This window comes from Myotis yumanensis, unplaced genomic scaffold (assembly GCF_028538775.1).
Source record: "Myotis yumanensis isolate MYYU_CA2020_CCGP unplaced genomic scaffold, mMyoYum1.0.hap1 SCAF_3, whole genome shotgun sequence".
NCBI classification, from domain to species: Eukaryota; Metazoa; Chordata; class Mammalia; order Chiroptera; family Vespertilionidae; genus Myotis; species Myotis yumanensis.
In genome coordinates this window covers 188,543,854-188,557,655 of record NW_027223754.1, presented here as the reverse complement: position 1 = coordinate 188,557,655, position 13,802 = coordinate 188,543,854, and the positions used below count along the sequence as shown (strand labels likewise).

The 13,802-nt window shown below is 44.5% G+C and overlaps 1 protein-coding gene across 1 annotated transcript in view; it reads right to left on the bottom strand.

The window, feature by feature from the left end:
* GRIN2B (glutamate ionotropic receptor NMDA type subunit 2B) overlaps positions 1 to 13,802 on the bottom strand; it is a 442,854-nt gene that overhangs the window by 183,927 nt on the left and 245,125 nt on the right. The window contains 1 exon segment of the mRNA XM_070410657.1: positions 987 to 1,585. Coding sequence (XP_070266758.1) covers positions 987 to 1,585 — 599 coding nt within the window.

Genomic DNA, 13,802 nt, shown 5'->3' with positions numbered 1-13,802 from the left:
ATTTCCATTTATATAAAATTATAGATTTATATCCATATAGGTATCCATGCACAGGAAGATGTCTAGAATGATGGTCACTAATTCTTTCAACCATGCTTATCTCTCATTAGTTGGATTTAAGGTAATTTTTACTTTCTTCTTTGTGCTCTTCTATGTTGCTTGATTTTTTTTTTATAATTGCACATGTAACAGTTTTATACAAATAACTAAACCATAAAATCATCCTATAGAGTTTTCTGCCCTACATTGTTACATAATTACCCTTTGAGAATACGCTGCAGTTATGCCTGTGTTATGAGGTGAGGTCAGGGGAGAACTCCACCACCCTTATGTTCTTATTGAATAAACCAGACTAAGAGCCACCATAAAAGACACCTCTATCGCAGCATCCTCACTCTTAAAGGTAGAGAGAGGAGAAGCAAAGGAGAGAAAAACCAAGGAAAGCATCCTCTTCATGGCCTACACAACCATTAACCCATTCTCCATTTCCTCCCAGCACAGCAGCACTCCAGGGGTAAGTGGGCTGGTCCTCCCTTGTCTCGGTGCCTATGGTGTCTTTCAGAGCGATCAAGTATGTGGTGACCAGAGAGGGTTCAACTCCAAACAAATCTCTCGCTTGGATAATTTACACCTACAGGCCTTATTTTCTTATATTGTAAAATAAAAACAATTTTTAAAACCTGCTTCCTAAAGTTGTTGCTTTGAGTATTAAATGAGGTAAAAAATGCAATACACGTAAAGTAATACCTATCACATAGCAAATGCTCAAAAGTGGGAGCAGTTTTATATTTCTCAGAACAAGAACAATCCCACAGCCAGTTTTGGATCGGAAACACTCATACCGTCATGAATAACTGCCATCCAGTGGCTAGCCTTCAACACTGATAGCTTGAACTGTTTTTCCTACTGGTTCTGAATGTCCAGCCCCAGCTTTGGAAGCTAAACTCTAACCTCCACCGAAGGTGTGCGCTCTGTGCCATACTCACCTATTCAGCATATTGGACTGGTAGATCCTCTTCTCATGGGTGTTGTAACAACTGCTCTTGGGCTCCGGGATGAAGCTGTGCTCAGACAGCATGTCAGAAGCAGCGGTGGTGATTATGGCAATTCCATCCCTCACTCTGGCAGGGAGTCCATAGTCCCATTCATCATAGGACACAGAGATGAGCCCGGTGGGGAACTCCAAGGGCACTGTGTCTGTATCCCCTGCCACCAGACTAGGCACAATCCACGTGTAGCCACAGCCAGTCAGCCCTACTGAGTTAGCCACTGCAAAGATGTAGGTGGCCTCTTCCTTAGTACAATAAAGAAGAATGATGGGGCTTTGAAGTTTCTTGAGCTGGTTCTGAATCTTCGAATCTCCATCATCCAGGGACATGTCCAGCAAGAGGACTTCCTCTAGCTCCCAGCCCACGAAGCTGTTCTCAATGGTGCTGCGAATCTTGTTCACAAAGTCCTGGTAGCCAGGGAAGTAGGTGGTGACGATAGAAAAGATGTACCAGTCATACTCCTCCATGATGTTGAGCATCACGGAAGCTTGCTGTTCAATAGATGGGCCAAACTGGAAGAACATGGAGGATTCATCCTAGAATAGTAAAAATGTAAAAAAAAAAAAAAAGAGAGAGAGAGAGAGAAATCAAACCAAAGATGGTAAGGGAAAATTTGAATCAACTGGACAGAAATGTTTGTGTCCATTGTTTTACTTTTTAAAATTAAATATGTTTAAATTGTAAACATTTTTAATACCTTTCTTCCTAAAACTACGTCCTAAACTCCAGAGAAATTCAACATTGGTCTATACTCTCCTTGCCTGAAATATTTTAGGGCTACTGCCAGAGCCCAAGGCAGCTTCCTAAAATCAAATATGAAGTGGGGTAAAGACTGTAAATCGGGGGCAGGGGTGGGCTATAAGGGGTCAATTGGAGAAAAAGGGGGACATATGTAATACTTTCAATAATAAAGATATTTTTAAGTCTATAAATGGCCTCATTTCAGCTCAGGTCATGCCCACATACTTCCCACTTTTCAAGCCTCTTGGGTTCTCAGTTGCGGATGTGTATCACTCAGTCAGAGTAAATGATCCAAAAGACCATCTATCTACACATAAGCCTGCCTATGAAGGTGGGATAGGCACCTTCAGTGTGGGTATTAGGGAGAAGCACGTATAGTACAAGATTTGCTCAGTATATTTTCTATAAAGATATATCTGCTAAATCAATTGCACAGTTAGTTTTATCTCTATCTTCTACTCTGATCATGAGATATGCAAGTGAGAGGAAGGCTCAAACAGTATATCTAAGACAAAAGTTAGAATGACTTGTATTCAGCTCCTATGTGATTAAGCTTTATTTAGAGCAACATACAGAAGATTATTCTTTCTCTTACATATATAACGCTGCAGGTCTTGGTCTGATCTATGCGTCACACACATAGTCCTCTGTCAATTCTGAGCATCTTCTTTCTTGCCTTTTGAGGAAGAAGCCATTTTAAATGTCTCCCATCTAAAGCTGTATTTCTCTTGTCCTGAGATGTCAAGCCCTGCATTTTATCCACCTTTCAGCTGGAAGAATCTGAACCCACAAAATGAAGACCCCTGTCCTCCTCTGTCAGTCCATTCTCCTCTGACCTCCTCCTGAGTGGTGGCATCCCTTTTCTTGGTCAGTGGCCCTAACATCCCTTCTATCTGATGGTTCGTTTCCATTTTATAACAATCCAGGCTAACAAAACAGTCTTTGTCAAAGTGGCAGTTTTTTAACCTCCCAGACTAGAGCTTCCAAGTGCAATTACAAGAGACCAGGCTATATATATATATATATATATATATATATATATATATGTAAAATTTCTTAGTTTGGGAACATATTGTTGTACAGCTGAGAGATTGCTGAGAATTTTGGCAGCACCCACTACTGAAAGAAAAATGCAGGTGAGAAATATCCACCTGGTGTCCAAAGACCCTGGTTTGGCAATGAAATCTGCCAGCTCCTCTGCTCTGCTAGCACTCCTGATGCTTTGTGTGGCATGAACTTTTCACATTTCACACAGGCTATCCAGAATGAAACAGTAGATGCTTAGTCATTGGGCGCGATTCTTTCTGCTAAGGGTAAAATGATGCTTATCATGGCTTTCTCCCCTGGCTTACCCATGTGGTCAAAGAGGAACCCCATTGGACCCTATAATTCAGAAATGTAGAGAGTGTGGGCACCAAGATTGGGTGGATAGGGTAGTGGAAATAATTTGGAATAAAGTAATAATTTCATGTGTGTATATTCCAAACTGTGGCCAGCCCCTGCTCCTGGTTTTCTCCCACAGCAATACAAGAATTGCTCTTCTGGTGAAGCTGACCTTACCGTTAGTTATAGAATATACTAGGGGCCCAGTGCACAAAAATTTGTGCACTCAGGGTAGGGGATCCCTCAGCCCAGCCTGTGCCCTTTCTCAGTCTGGGACACCTCGGGGATGACCACTTGCTGGCTTAGGCCTGCTCCCCGGGGGATTGGGCCAGGATGGCAATCAGACATCCCTCTGGCAGCCCAGGAGCCCTCGAGGGATGTCCACTTGCCAGAGGGGAGCAGGCCTAAGCTGCAGTCGGACATCCTTAGTGCTGCTGAGGAGGCGGGAGAGGCTCCCACCACCACCGCTGTACTGGCAGCCATCAGCCTGGCTTGTGGCTGAGCAGAGCTCCTCCATGTGAAAGCTCACTAACCACCAGAGGGCAGCTCCTGCATTGAGCATCTGTGCCCTGGTGGTCAGTGTGTGTCATAGTGACCAGTCATTCCCAGTCTTTCTGCTGTTAGGGTCAGTTTGCATATTACCCTTTTACTATATAGGATAGAGGCCTGGTGCACGGGAGGGGGCCAGCTGGTTTGTCCTGAAGGGTGTCCGGGATCAGGGTGGGGGTCCTGCTTGGGTGCCTGGCCAGTCTGGGTGAGGGGCTGAGGGCTGTTTTCAGGCTGGCAGGCAACTGAAGCTCCCAGCCTCTCCTTTTTTTCTGTTTTTATTTTTTTTTTATTTTTTTATTCTGGGATTTATTTACCTTCTATAGCTGTCACTGGAGCTGAGAGCCAGCTTCAGCTCTGAGGCCCGGCTCCAGCTCTGAGGCTGCAGCTGGCTGAAAGCAGGTATCTGGGTTTGTTTAGCTTCTATAATTGAAACATTGTTGCCATCACTGCCGCTCTAAGCTCTGAGGCCGAAGCTGGCTGAAAGCAGGTATCTGGAGCTTGTTTAGCTTCTATAATTGCAACTTTGTTGCTTAGAGTGTAGCTTAGAGCAGGGCGAGGCAGGCAGGGAACATTGGCTTCCTCCGTCATTGGAGCAAGCAAGCCTCATGTTCGCTTCAGCTGCGTGGCTGCCAGCTGCCATCTTTGTTGGCAGTTAATTTGCATATCCTGCTGATTAACCAATGGGAAGCATAGCGGAGGTATGGTTAATTACCATGTCTGTCTACTATTAGATAGGACTAGGGGCCTGGTGCACGAAGATTCGTCAACGGGGGGCGCGGCGGGGGGGGGGGGGCATTCCCTCAGCCCTACCTGCACCCTCTCCAATCTGGGAGCCCTCAGGGGAGCCCTCTCCAATCCAGGAGTTTCTGTCTGTCTTTGCAATTATATGAACGAATTGTCTGAGACCCCCCAACCCAGTTGGGTTTGTTGCTCACAAAATAATAGAGGCATTTTTTTTTTTTTTTGCTTTGCTTCATTGGTGGAGATTTCCTAGAAGTTTTAGGATATCTTCCCTTTAATTTTTCTTAGACATTCTGATTTTACTTATGTCTCTCATCTTTGCTTTCCCTCCATCCCCCACCGCAACAGTAACTTGCTCCAGGCTCACTTTGCTCTAGTGTCTAGGAGATCCGTCTGCCACCAGAACTATGATTCCCAGCATTCCTGGTGCTCCCCATGTTGGGAGCAACCCAGGGAGCCACAGCCCCCCAAGCCTCCGGCTCTCCTGCTCTGCTCTCTGCCTGGTGACCAAGGGAGCCACGGCCCTCCAAGGGAGCGACTGAGGGAGCAACCGAGGGAGACACGTCCATTCCCCCAAGCTGCTGGCTCTCCACTTCTACTCTCCACCTGGCGCCTGTGTATGCAAATTAACCCACGATCTTTGTCGGGTTAATTTGCATATTCACCCTGATTGGCTGGTGAGCACAGCGAAGGGATGGTCAATTCATGTTTCACTTTTATTATATAGGATTGGGAATCCAAAACAATAATGCTTAATTATTCCAAGACTTGTCAGGGGGCTTACAGAGATGCACAACAACACGACAGGAAGGAGACTAAGAGAACAACCCTTCCAGAATGGCTATCACTTTAAAAAAGTAGCCATTTGTTTTTCCTGTTATTCTCTCAGCTCAAGGGAATTTGGGTGATTCTCAAATGAGACATATTATCACTTGAGTTTTCACAAGCCTAGTAGATATAACAAAGTGGCAAAGGCTTCCAAATAAACCTTAAAATGTACAGGCTTAGGATGAAAGGGATCCCAACTGTAAACAAAGTCTATCCATTCTATGATAAATGAACATGTCTCATCACCAACATAGTTTCATCTACAGTGAAACCACTGCTGGTTCGAATACACATAGAGAGTCAGCCTTGAGAGTAAATGTCCATAGTAAAGGAGCCTATGCTAATGAGATTGAATTGAAAAGAAAACCAATCTATTACATTCCAACCTGGCCCTCTCCTCTCTTAGTCTTCTGTTAAAACTCTCTCACAATTATAAATGGGTTCCTAAAGAAACTGCCAGCTACTATGTGAAGAAAGCCAATGTACGGGGAAAGTAAGAAAAGAGAAAAAATAATGTAGCTCCCTCTCACCCCTACCATGTCTTCACCTTACTTCTTTCTAATTCTATCATCCTCTACAATCATCCTTTTTCTGAATCTTCTGTTCCCATCAATGTCCAGTTCCACCATTTTATCTTGACAATCTTCATTAAATAAGAATTATTTATTATGACAATGTTATCTGTAGCATCAAGAGGAGATGAATGAAGCCAAACAGAAATCAAGAGACAGAGTTATAGCTTGGGAAAATGTTTCCTGGTATAATACGTGGTCCCTTGTTATTAATTTAGTTGACACAGCAATCTGGTGTACAATAATCGGGAATGGGACAGCCCTTTTTAAACAAAGCTTTGGGCTAACTATAACTTGCAAGCAGTGACAAGCTTTGCAAATTATGGCCACAGCCACAAATCAAACAGCAATCTTCATGGATGCAGGGAGTGGAAAGGACTGCTGGTCACACATCCATCTTTGCAGACATCCAGCATGCATTGTGATCACCACAGGAAGTGTCATCTTCTGGGATGGAGGACAAGAATATAATTCAGTTTGCAGCTCACTATGCTTCCCCACTTACATTTTATCTCCTAATATCATTACAAAACTAGAGACCCAGTGCACGAAATTCGTGCATGGGAGGGGTCCCTCAGCCCAGCCTGCACCCTCTCCAATCCGGGACCCCTTGGGGTATGTCCAACTGCCTCTCGCAATCCGGGACCACTGGATCCTAACCACTCACCTGCCTGCCTGCCTGATCACCCCTAACTGCTACCCCACCGGCCTGATCGCCCCTAACCACCTCTGCCTCGCCCCACATCTGGGACCCAGAATTCCCTCCTCAGGCTGGTTGCAGGCACCCGGGACCTGGGCTTCTCTCCCTTTGGCTGGCTGCAGGCACCCAGGACCCGGGCCAGCTTCGCCAGGGCCAGCAGCAGCCACAGGGGAACTTGGGCAGGCGGCTTCGCCCAGGCCACAGCCACAGGCACCCGGGACCACGGGGCAGGCAGATTGTCCCTCTCCCGGGCCACAGGCGCAGGCACAACTGCTGGTGCCTGAGACCACGGGACATGCGGCTTGTCCCTCTTCAGGCCGCAGCCTGGCTGATCCCCAGTCCTCTCTCACAAGCTCATTTGTACCTAGCTGGTCCCCATTCTTCTCTCCCGAGTGTTTAAGGTCTGAGTTGTTACAGCATGATGGTGTGAGGGTGTGACAACAATTTGCATATTAGCTCTTTATTATATAGGCTGGTGTGTGCATGAATCCCAGTCATATTTTTACATCGATGTACTTCAACTTGCCTTGAGAGTACTTTTAAAGCATCTACACTAATGAAAGACAAAGATGCAAATTGACCGTACCTTCGCTATGCCTTAAGCCACACCCACCAGCCAATCAGAGCAACTGTATGCAAATTAACCCAACCAAAATGGCGGCCGGCAGCCATGGAGCTGGAGCGAGCAAGAGGCGTGGTTGCCCCAATGATGGAAGAAGCCAAGCTTCCCGGCTGGCTGCTGCCTCCTCTCAAGGCAACAAAGTTTCAATTATAGAAGGTAAATAAACCCCAGATACCTGCTTCCAGTCACCATGGCCATGGAGCTGGAGCAAATTAAAAAAAAAACAAAAAAAGGAAAGACTGGGAGCTTCAATCGCCGGGGGGATTGGTCAGTCTGAAAACAGCCATCAGCCCCTCACCCAGGCTGGCCAGCCACCCCAGTGGGGACCCCCACCCTGAAGGGGGTGTGGGCAGCCTGAAAACGGCCCTCAGCCCCTCACCCAGGCTGGTCAGGCACCCCAGCGGGACCCCCACCCTGATCCAGGACACCCTTCAGGGCACACCAGTCGGGCCCCACCTGTGCACCAGGCCTCTATTGTATATAATAAAAGGGTAATATGCAAACTGACCCTAACGACAGAAGGACTGGGAATGACTGGTCACTAGGACACACACTGACCACCAGGGGGCAGATGCTCAATGCAGGAGCTGCCCCCTGGTGGTCAGTGCACTCCCACAGGGGGAGCTCTGCTCAGCCACAAGCCAGACTGATGGCTGCCAGTACAGCGGTGGTGGCGGGAGCCTCTCCTGCCTCCTCAGCAGCACTAAGAATGTCCAACTGCAGCTTAGGTCTGCTCCCTGCTGGTAAGTGGACATGCCCAGAGGGCTGCCGGGCTGCCAGAGGGATGTCTGACTGCCAGCTTGGGCCTGCTCCCCGAGGCAGCGGGCCTAAGCCAGCAGGTGGACATCCTCCAAGGGGTCCCAGACTGCAAGAGGGCATAGGCCGGGCTGAGAGACCCCCGAGTGCACAAATTTTTGTGCACCAGGCCTCTAATTCCTGTATAAAGGGCCATCATGACTGAGATGAGCAATTGGCACAGGAAAGGTTCAATTGCACATTAGTCATCAGGGAGCTCCATCATTCTGGAACCATTATCTTGAACCCCCATCACTTTGATGTTCATGGTGTTTGATTTCTAATAAGAAGAAACAAAAAATACAGGTACCTTTTCATTGTATTATCTATTTCGGAAAATAAGTGCCAAAAGAATTAGCAGTACATTATATTCTTTTTCTTCATCACCCAGATCCCTTAAAGACCCACTTCAGAAATAAAGGACTAATGATTCCAGCTGCTAAGAATGTCCTGGCAATAGGTTTCAGCCACCAGCCCACTTTGGGGACTGCATCAGCAGAGAGAACCATCTTGCCCAAAATCATGCCCTCAGACTGGAGTAAACTGGCCCAATGACTGGTTGTCATGGAATTAAAGACCTGGTCCTTGCTCTAACTCTGGACAGCTCTGAAGGATGAGTCTATCCTCAGAACTCCCATCAGGGTTGGCTTGAGCTTCCATTAAAACTGCACTGCTTTTCCACCTTCCTTCTGCCCACTCCTGCCCATCTTCCCTTCTCTTTCATTGCACTGATCTCAAACACACTCCCTAATGAACTACCTGTCCACCCACCTCGGTCCCAGAGTCTCCTTCCCAGGGAACCCAACCTCAGACTATTCATTTCCCTTTTTTCAACATGGAAAGAGATGACTGAAAAGAGAACATAATATCTATTTTCAAATACAGAAATGATCTACATGGAGAAAGATAAGTCTTTGACCATCAGTTCCAGAGGAGAACACTGTGACTAATGAGTAGGAATATTAGAAAGCATTATTTGGCTCAATATAAGAAATGGATTTGCAACTACTATAGCTATTTAAAACGGAATTGGCCTCATAATGTAGTGAGCTCTCTGTAGCTATAAGCATTCAAACGGAAGCTGGATTATCATCTAAGAAAGGGATTCTCCCCAGCACTCTATCTGGAAAATGTCAGCCTCATCTTTAACATCTAGTTTAGATGTCAGCTTTTTATGCATATTGTCTTTCCTAACTTTCCCAAGTCAATTTCGTTTTCTTTCCCCTGTGCTTTCAAAATATTTTGTATGTGCCTCTATTATAACATTTATCACACAGGAAACATATATGCCTGCTTCCTCCCACTAAAAATATATGTTTCTCAGGAGCAGGAATCATGCTTTATTCATCTCTGGGTTCCTAAATAGTATATAAAAAGTGTTTTATTAGTATTATGAGCAAGATTCCTTTAATTAGGTGGGAGATTAACTGAAATGACCTTGACAATCTCATCTGGTTCCAAAGTTCTATGCTGATAGTCCAAATCTACTTCATAAAAATACAGTATGCCTGAATAGTTATATATTAACTGCACTTGTATAAAATGTGAGGGGGTTCTCCTTGAAGCCAGCCAGAGAGGCAGAAAATCGTACTGGCCACTCCTCTAACAGCAAATCCCTTAAAAGCATCATTTGTACTTACTTCCTCTTCTCCCATTCTCTCTTACACTAAGTTTAATCACACTTATGACCCCACTACTCCACTAAAACTCCTCTTGTGAAAGGCAAGGTTACTCTGATGCTGCCAGCTCCAGCACCCATCTGCAGTCCTTACCTATAAGCAGCATTTGACATGGCTAAAGTATCGCACCTAAATATGCTTTCTTCCCCCGGTTTCCAGGGCTTCCCATTTCTTGACTTTCCTCCTACCTTACTGGCCGCTGTCCCTCTGTCTTCTTTGCTGGTTCCTCCTCTTCCTTCTAAGCTTTTGAAGCTAGAGTGCCCAGGGCCAATCCTTGGCCCTGAAATTGTTCCTATCCACATTCACCTCCTCAGATATCTCATCCAGTCTCCTCATTTGAATCCTATTTATATGCCAAACACTTCCATGCTTTCTCCAAAACTTCAGACTTCTATATCACACTGCCTATTCTGCGTGCCCACTCAGATATCTTTAGAAACATCTCCAACATTCCCAAAACGGAACTCGGCCTTTCCCATTGCAGTTAAAGGCAATGCTCTCCCTCCAATTCCAACTCCTCTCTTTCTCTGGAACCCTCTATCCAATCACTTAACCTTGACTGCTGACCTTCAGAATGTATCTAGAATTCAAGCTTTTTTCACAAAACTTTGTCTGAGACACCGTCATCCTTTACCCAACCACTACAAGAGCCTCCTAACTGTCCTCCCTGCCTCAGCCCCAGCCCCCTACAGTCCATGTCAACAAAGAAGCAGGATGATCCTTTTAAAACTTAAGTCATAAGATGTTATTCTCTGCCTTGATGGTTGCCCACTTCACTAGAAAGAAAAGCCAGGGCCCTTCCTTTGAACCCCCATTGCTCCACAGAACCCACACCCTCCCCTCTCTCCCCCGCCCCCCCTCTGCTCCATGCACTCTGACCTCTCTTGAACATATTCACACATTCCTGCTCCAAACCTTTAGTCTAGCAATTTCCTCCCTCTGAAACACTCTTCCTCCAGCTAGTCAGGAATCCTTAGGGCTAACACATGCACCTGCTTCAAGTCTTTGCTAAAACCTCGCCTTCTCAACAAAGACAAACCCTGACCCTGCAGTGGAATACTAACGCCCTTAACCTGGTCCACTTTTTCTTATTGCCATAGTAGTTATCACTATCTAACAGACTACACAAGTACTTATTTGATAATTTATTATGAACATACTGCTTCTCCCCAACTAGAGCTTAAATACCAAGAAGGCAGGGATCATTATTTGTTTGTACATTATTATATCTCAGCACCTAGAATGAGGCCTGGCCTGGCCCATAGTGGGCTCTCAGCAGCAATTAAATAATGTGGTCATTGATGTTGCAACTAGACAATCCTCAAATCTGATTTATCTTTGTTGGTTATCCAATTGAGATTACATCTTTCCAGTATCATAAAGTCTTTCACATTATTCAAATGTTGGTACTTTATAACATCAGAGGGATTATGATCCTGCTAGGACATTGATGTAGATTTAGATGAAATAAATCTGGTTTTCTTTCTAGACTCTTCTCCTGGTACATGAGTAAAGAAAATCCGTGTGTTCTCCTACTAACTTCAGTTAGAGGAGGATCTGTGTGTCTGATGCAAGGCTAGAACTGCTATGCTTTTGCTGAAAACTTTCTCCACTACCACCAGATTCAGAAGACAAGTGTGGAAATGATGGGGTGAGAGGGCAGGGTTACCCTGGCTGCCCCCAGAGAAGTCCTGGGTACTTCTTTAGTTCTCTCACACTGAGCACAGAGTAGAAGCAGAATATGGAAGACAAAATCTTTTTCCTCTCCCCAAATAAGGAAAGGTTTTTCCCTCCCCACTTAATTCCAAGAGACTCCCTTTTTGGTGATTATAAATCCTCACTCCACACGGTCACTTTTCCAGGTGACTAAGGCTGGTGTTAGCTATTTCTGCTGGTTTTGAATCGTGTCTGACTTTTGTTTTGCAAGACAGAAAATGCCTGATGTTCTCCAGCCTCGTCATTAATCAGAAATATCCTGACTGAAATACTCAATGGAAGCTTACTGGTAGAGAATCGTGATCTTTCCTACCTGTTAAATGCCAGACCCTTTAAAAAAAAATACACCTTTAAATACAAAGGAAAACACACTGGATTTTCAAAAGCCCATGAACAGAAATTCAAGCAGATTGGGCTAGTTTAAGAGCCATTCTGGGATGACTAACCAACTCCCAGCAGAAGCCAGCATTCTTTTTCATATTTGTTCTTTCAGAAGATAAATTTGCTTTCTCCTTGAATTTGCCCCATTTTCCTCGCTGACTGAGTCTCCCTTTTGGATGTGCTTCAATCACCAACTTTAAGCCACAGCTGAGAAACAATCTAAAGGTATTCACTTTGAGAATGCCTACAAGGCTCTTCCTATTCTGGGTCTCAGAGACAATTTTACAGCAAGAAGAAAGCTTATAAGTAACAGGGCAGTAAGAGGGGAAGAATAAAAAGGCAGATCCCCTCTCACTAGGATACCCAAATGAATTATAGAATTAAAGTCAGGGAACAAAGGGCCGAGAGAATACCAAGAGAACTTCTGGAATCAGCTTGTGCTCCTCTGTAAGGTACTGGGACTGCCAAAACCCTAACAAGGCTATTTCATTTCATCTTAAATTAAATGGCCCGCTCCATTATGCATATCAAAACAACTCTCAGAAGGATTGACTTGTATTTTCATTAAGAGGTTCTTTTCTATAAAACAGCAAGCTGTCAAGTTCACCAACAATCAAGTCTGTGACTGAATAAATGTATTTTTAAGTAAACACAAGGGAAGAAGGTAGGGGAATAGAGGCAGCTGGGAAAAAATGAAATGGATCGAGAAAAATAATGTAAAAATGAAACTAGCAGAATTAATTAGGCCGTAGGATTATCAACATCAAATCAAGTTTATTTAGACAAGTTTACAAAGTCGAGTGTCTTCAACACTAATACAGATCTGGGCATTTTCTAGGATAAAAAGAAAGCCATCATAAAACTAAACCATATCATCTAGGGACAACAAAACTTTTTTTTTTTTTTTTGCTGTGTGTGAAATATGAAATCCAAAACTGCTTATGCCATAAAAAATACTTCCATTTAACTTAGGCTGAGAGGGTAGAGATTATAGAAGAATGGTGATAATTATCAAGGAACAGGGTTAAATACAAGCTCGTGATGGGACTTGATGTACTAGCAGCATGTTTCAAAGTAGAGATGTTTATATTTGTCTCCAATAAATTAACCTTCCCATCTCTTCATACGTATTTGATCAGAACATCACGTTCATATACCGATGGGAATAGAGAAGTGAGGAGGTGCCAGCAGAAAGGGTAGAAAAGGCACTTTATATTTGATTAACTATGAGTGCTAGCACCTCGTTTGCTGCTAAAAATAACAAAAGCCCTGTTTCTAGATACTGATTCATATACATGGGTCTCCGGAAAACAAAGATCTCTTTGTCATTCTGTCCCTGCTCTACACAGAAAGATGAAGCATCACTGAATTTTTACAATTTGGATCAATCCTGCTCGGGGGGCACAGTTTAACAAGCCATTGTCTTCAATAGCAAAAGGAAGTTTCTAAGAAGGTTTTTCTCACCAAACATGCATGTTTTTTCCTAAGTCCCTGGATTGGAAAACTGATCACTACTTCCCCACAGACAGCAAAGTGTGGCTGTTATAATCAGCACAGCTTTGAATGTATTCATATTTCCCAAACCAATTTTGGTCCTCGGTTAAAAGAGGCAACACATTTTGAAGGACTCCAGAAATGAAAACAAAATTGCACACAGGCAGATGAAAAACACACATATACACATCTTCGAGAGCTTGTTAGCCCCTGCCTGTCTTGGCCTCGCACCATTGTAGGACTTAGAACTGGCATGCCCTCCAGTCTTTAAACCAGGACTGGCCAGGACTCATCAACAACATCCAAAGCTGATTTCCTTCTATCCTATAAAATGCCCACATCTATATTAGTGTTTACCTAAGCCCAGTATTTGATATATCTGCTATGAGTCTCGCTGGTGCAAACATGCCCACCCAGAACCCTTCCTTCCTAACAGCCTGGCCATGTGTCCAATCCAAAGGACTAAGGTTCCTCTTCATGTCCTGTTTCATTCCATCTGTCGGATGGATGAGGAACCCTACTCAGAACTTGTAACTATTCCGCACAGTCTCT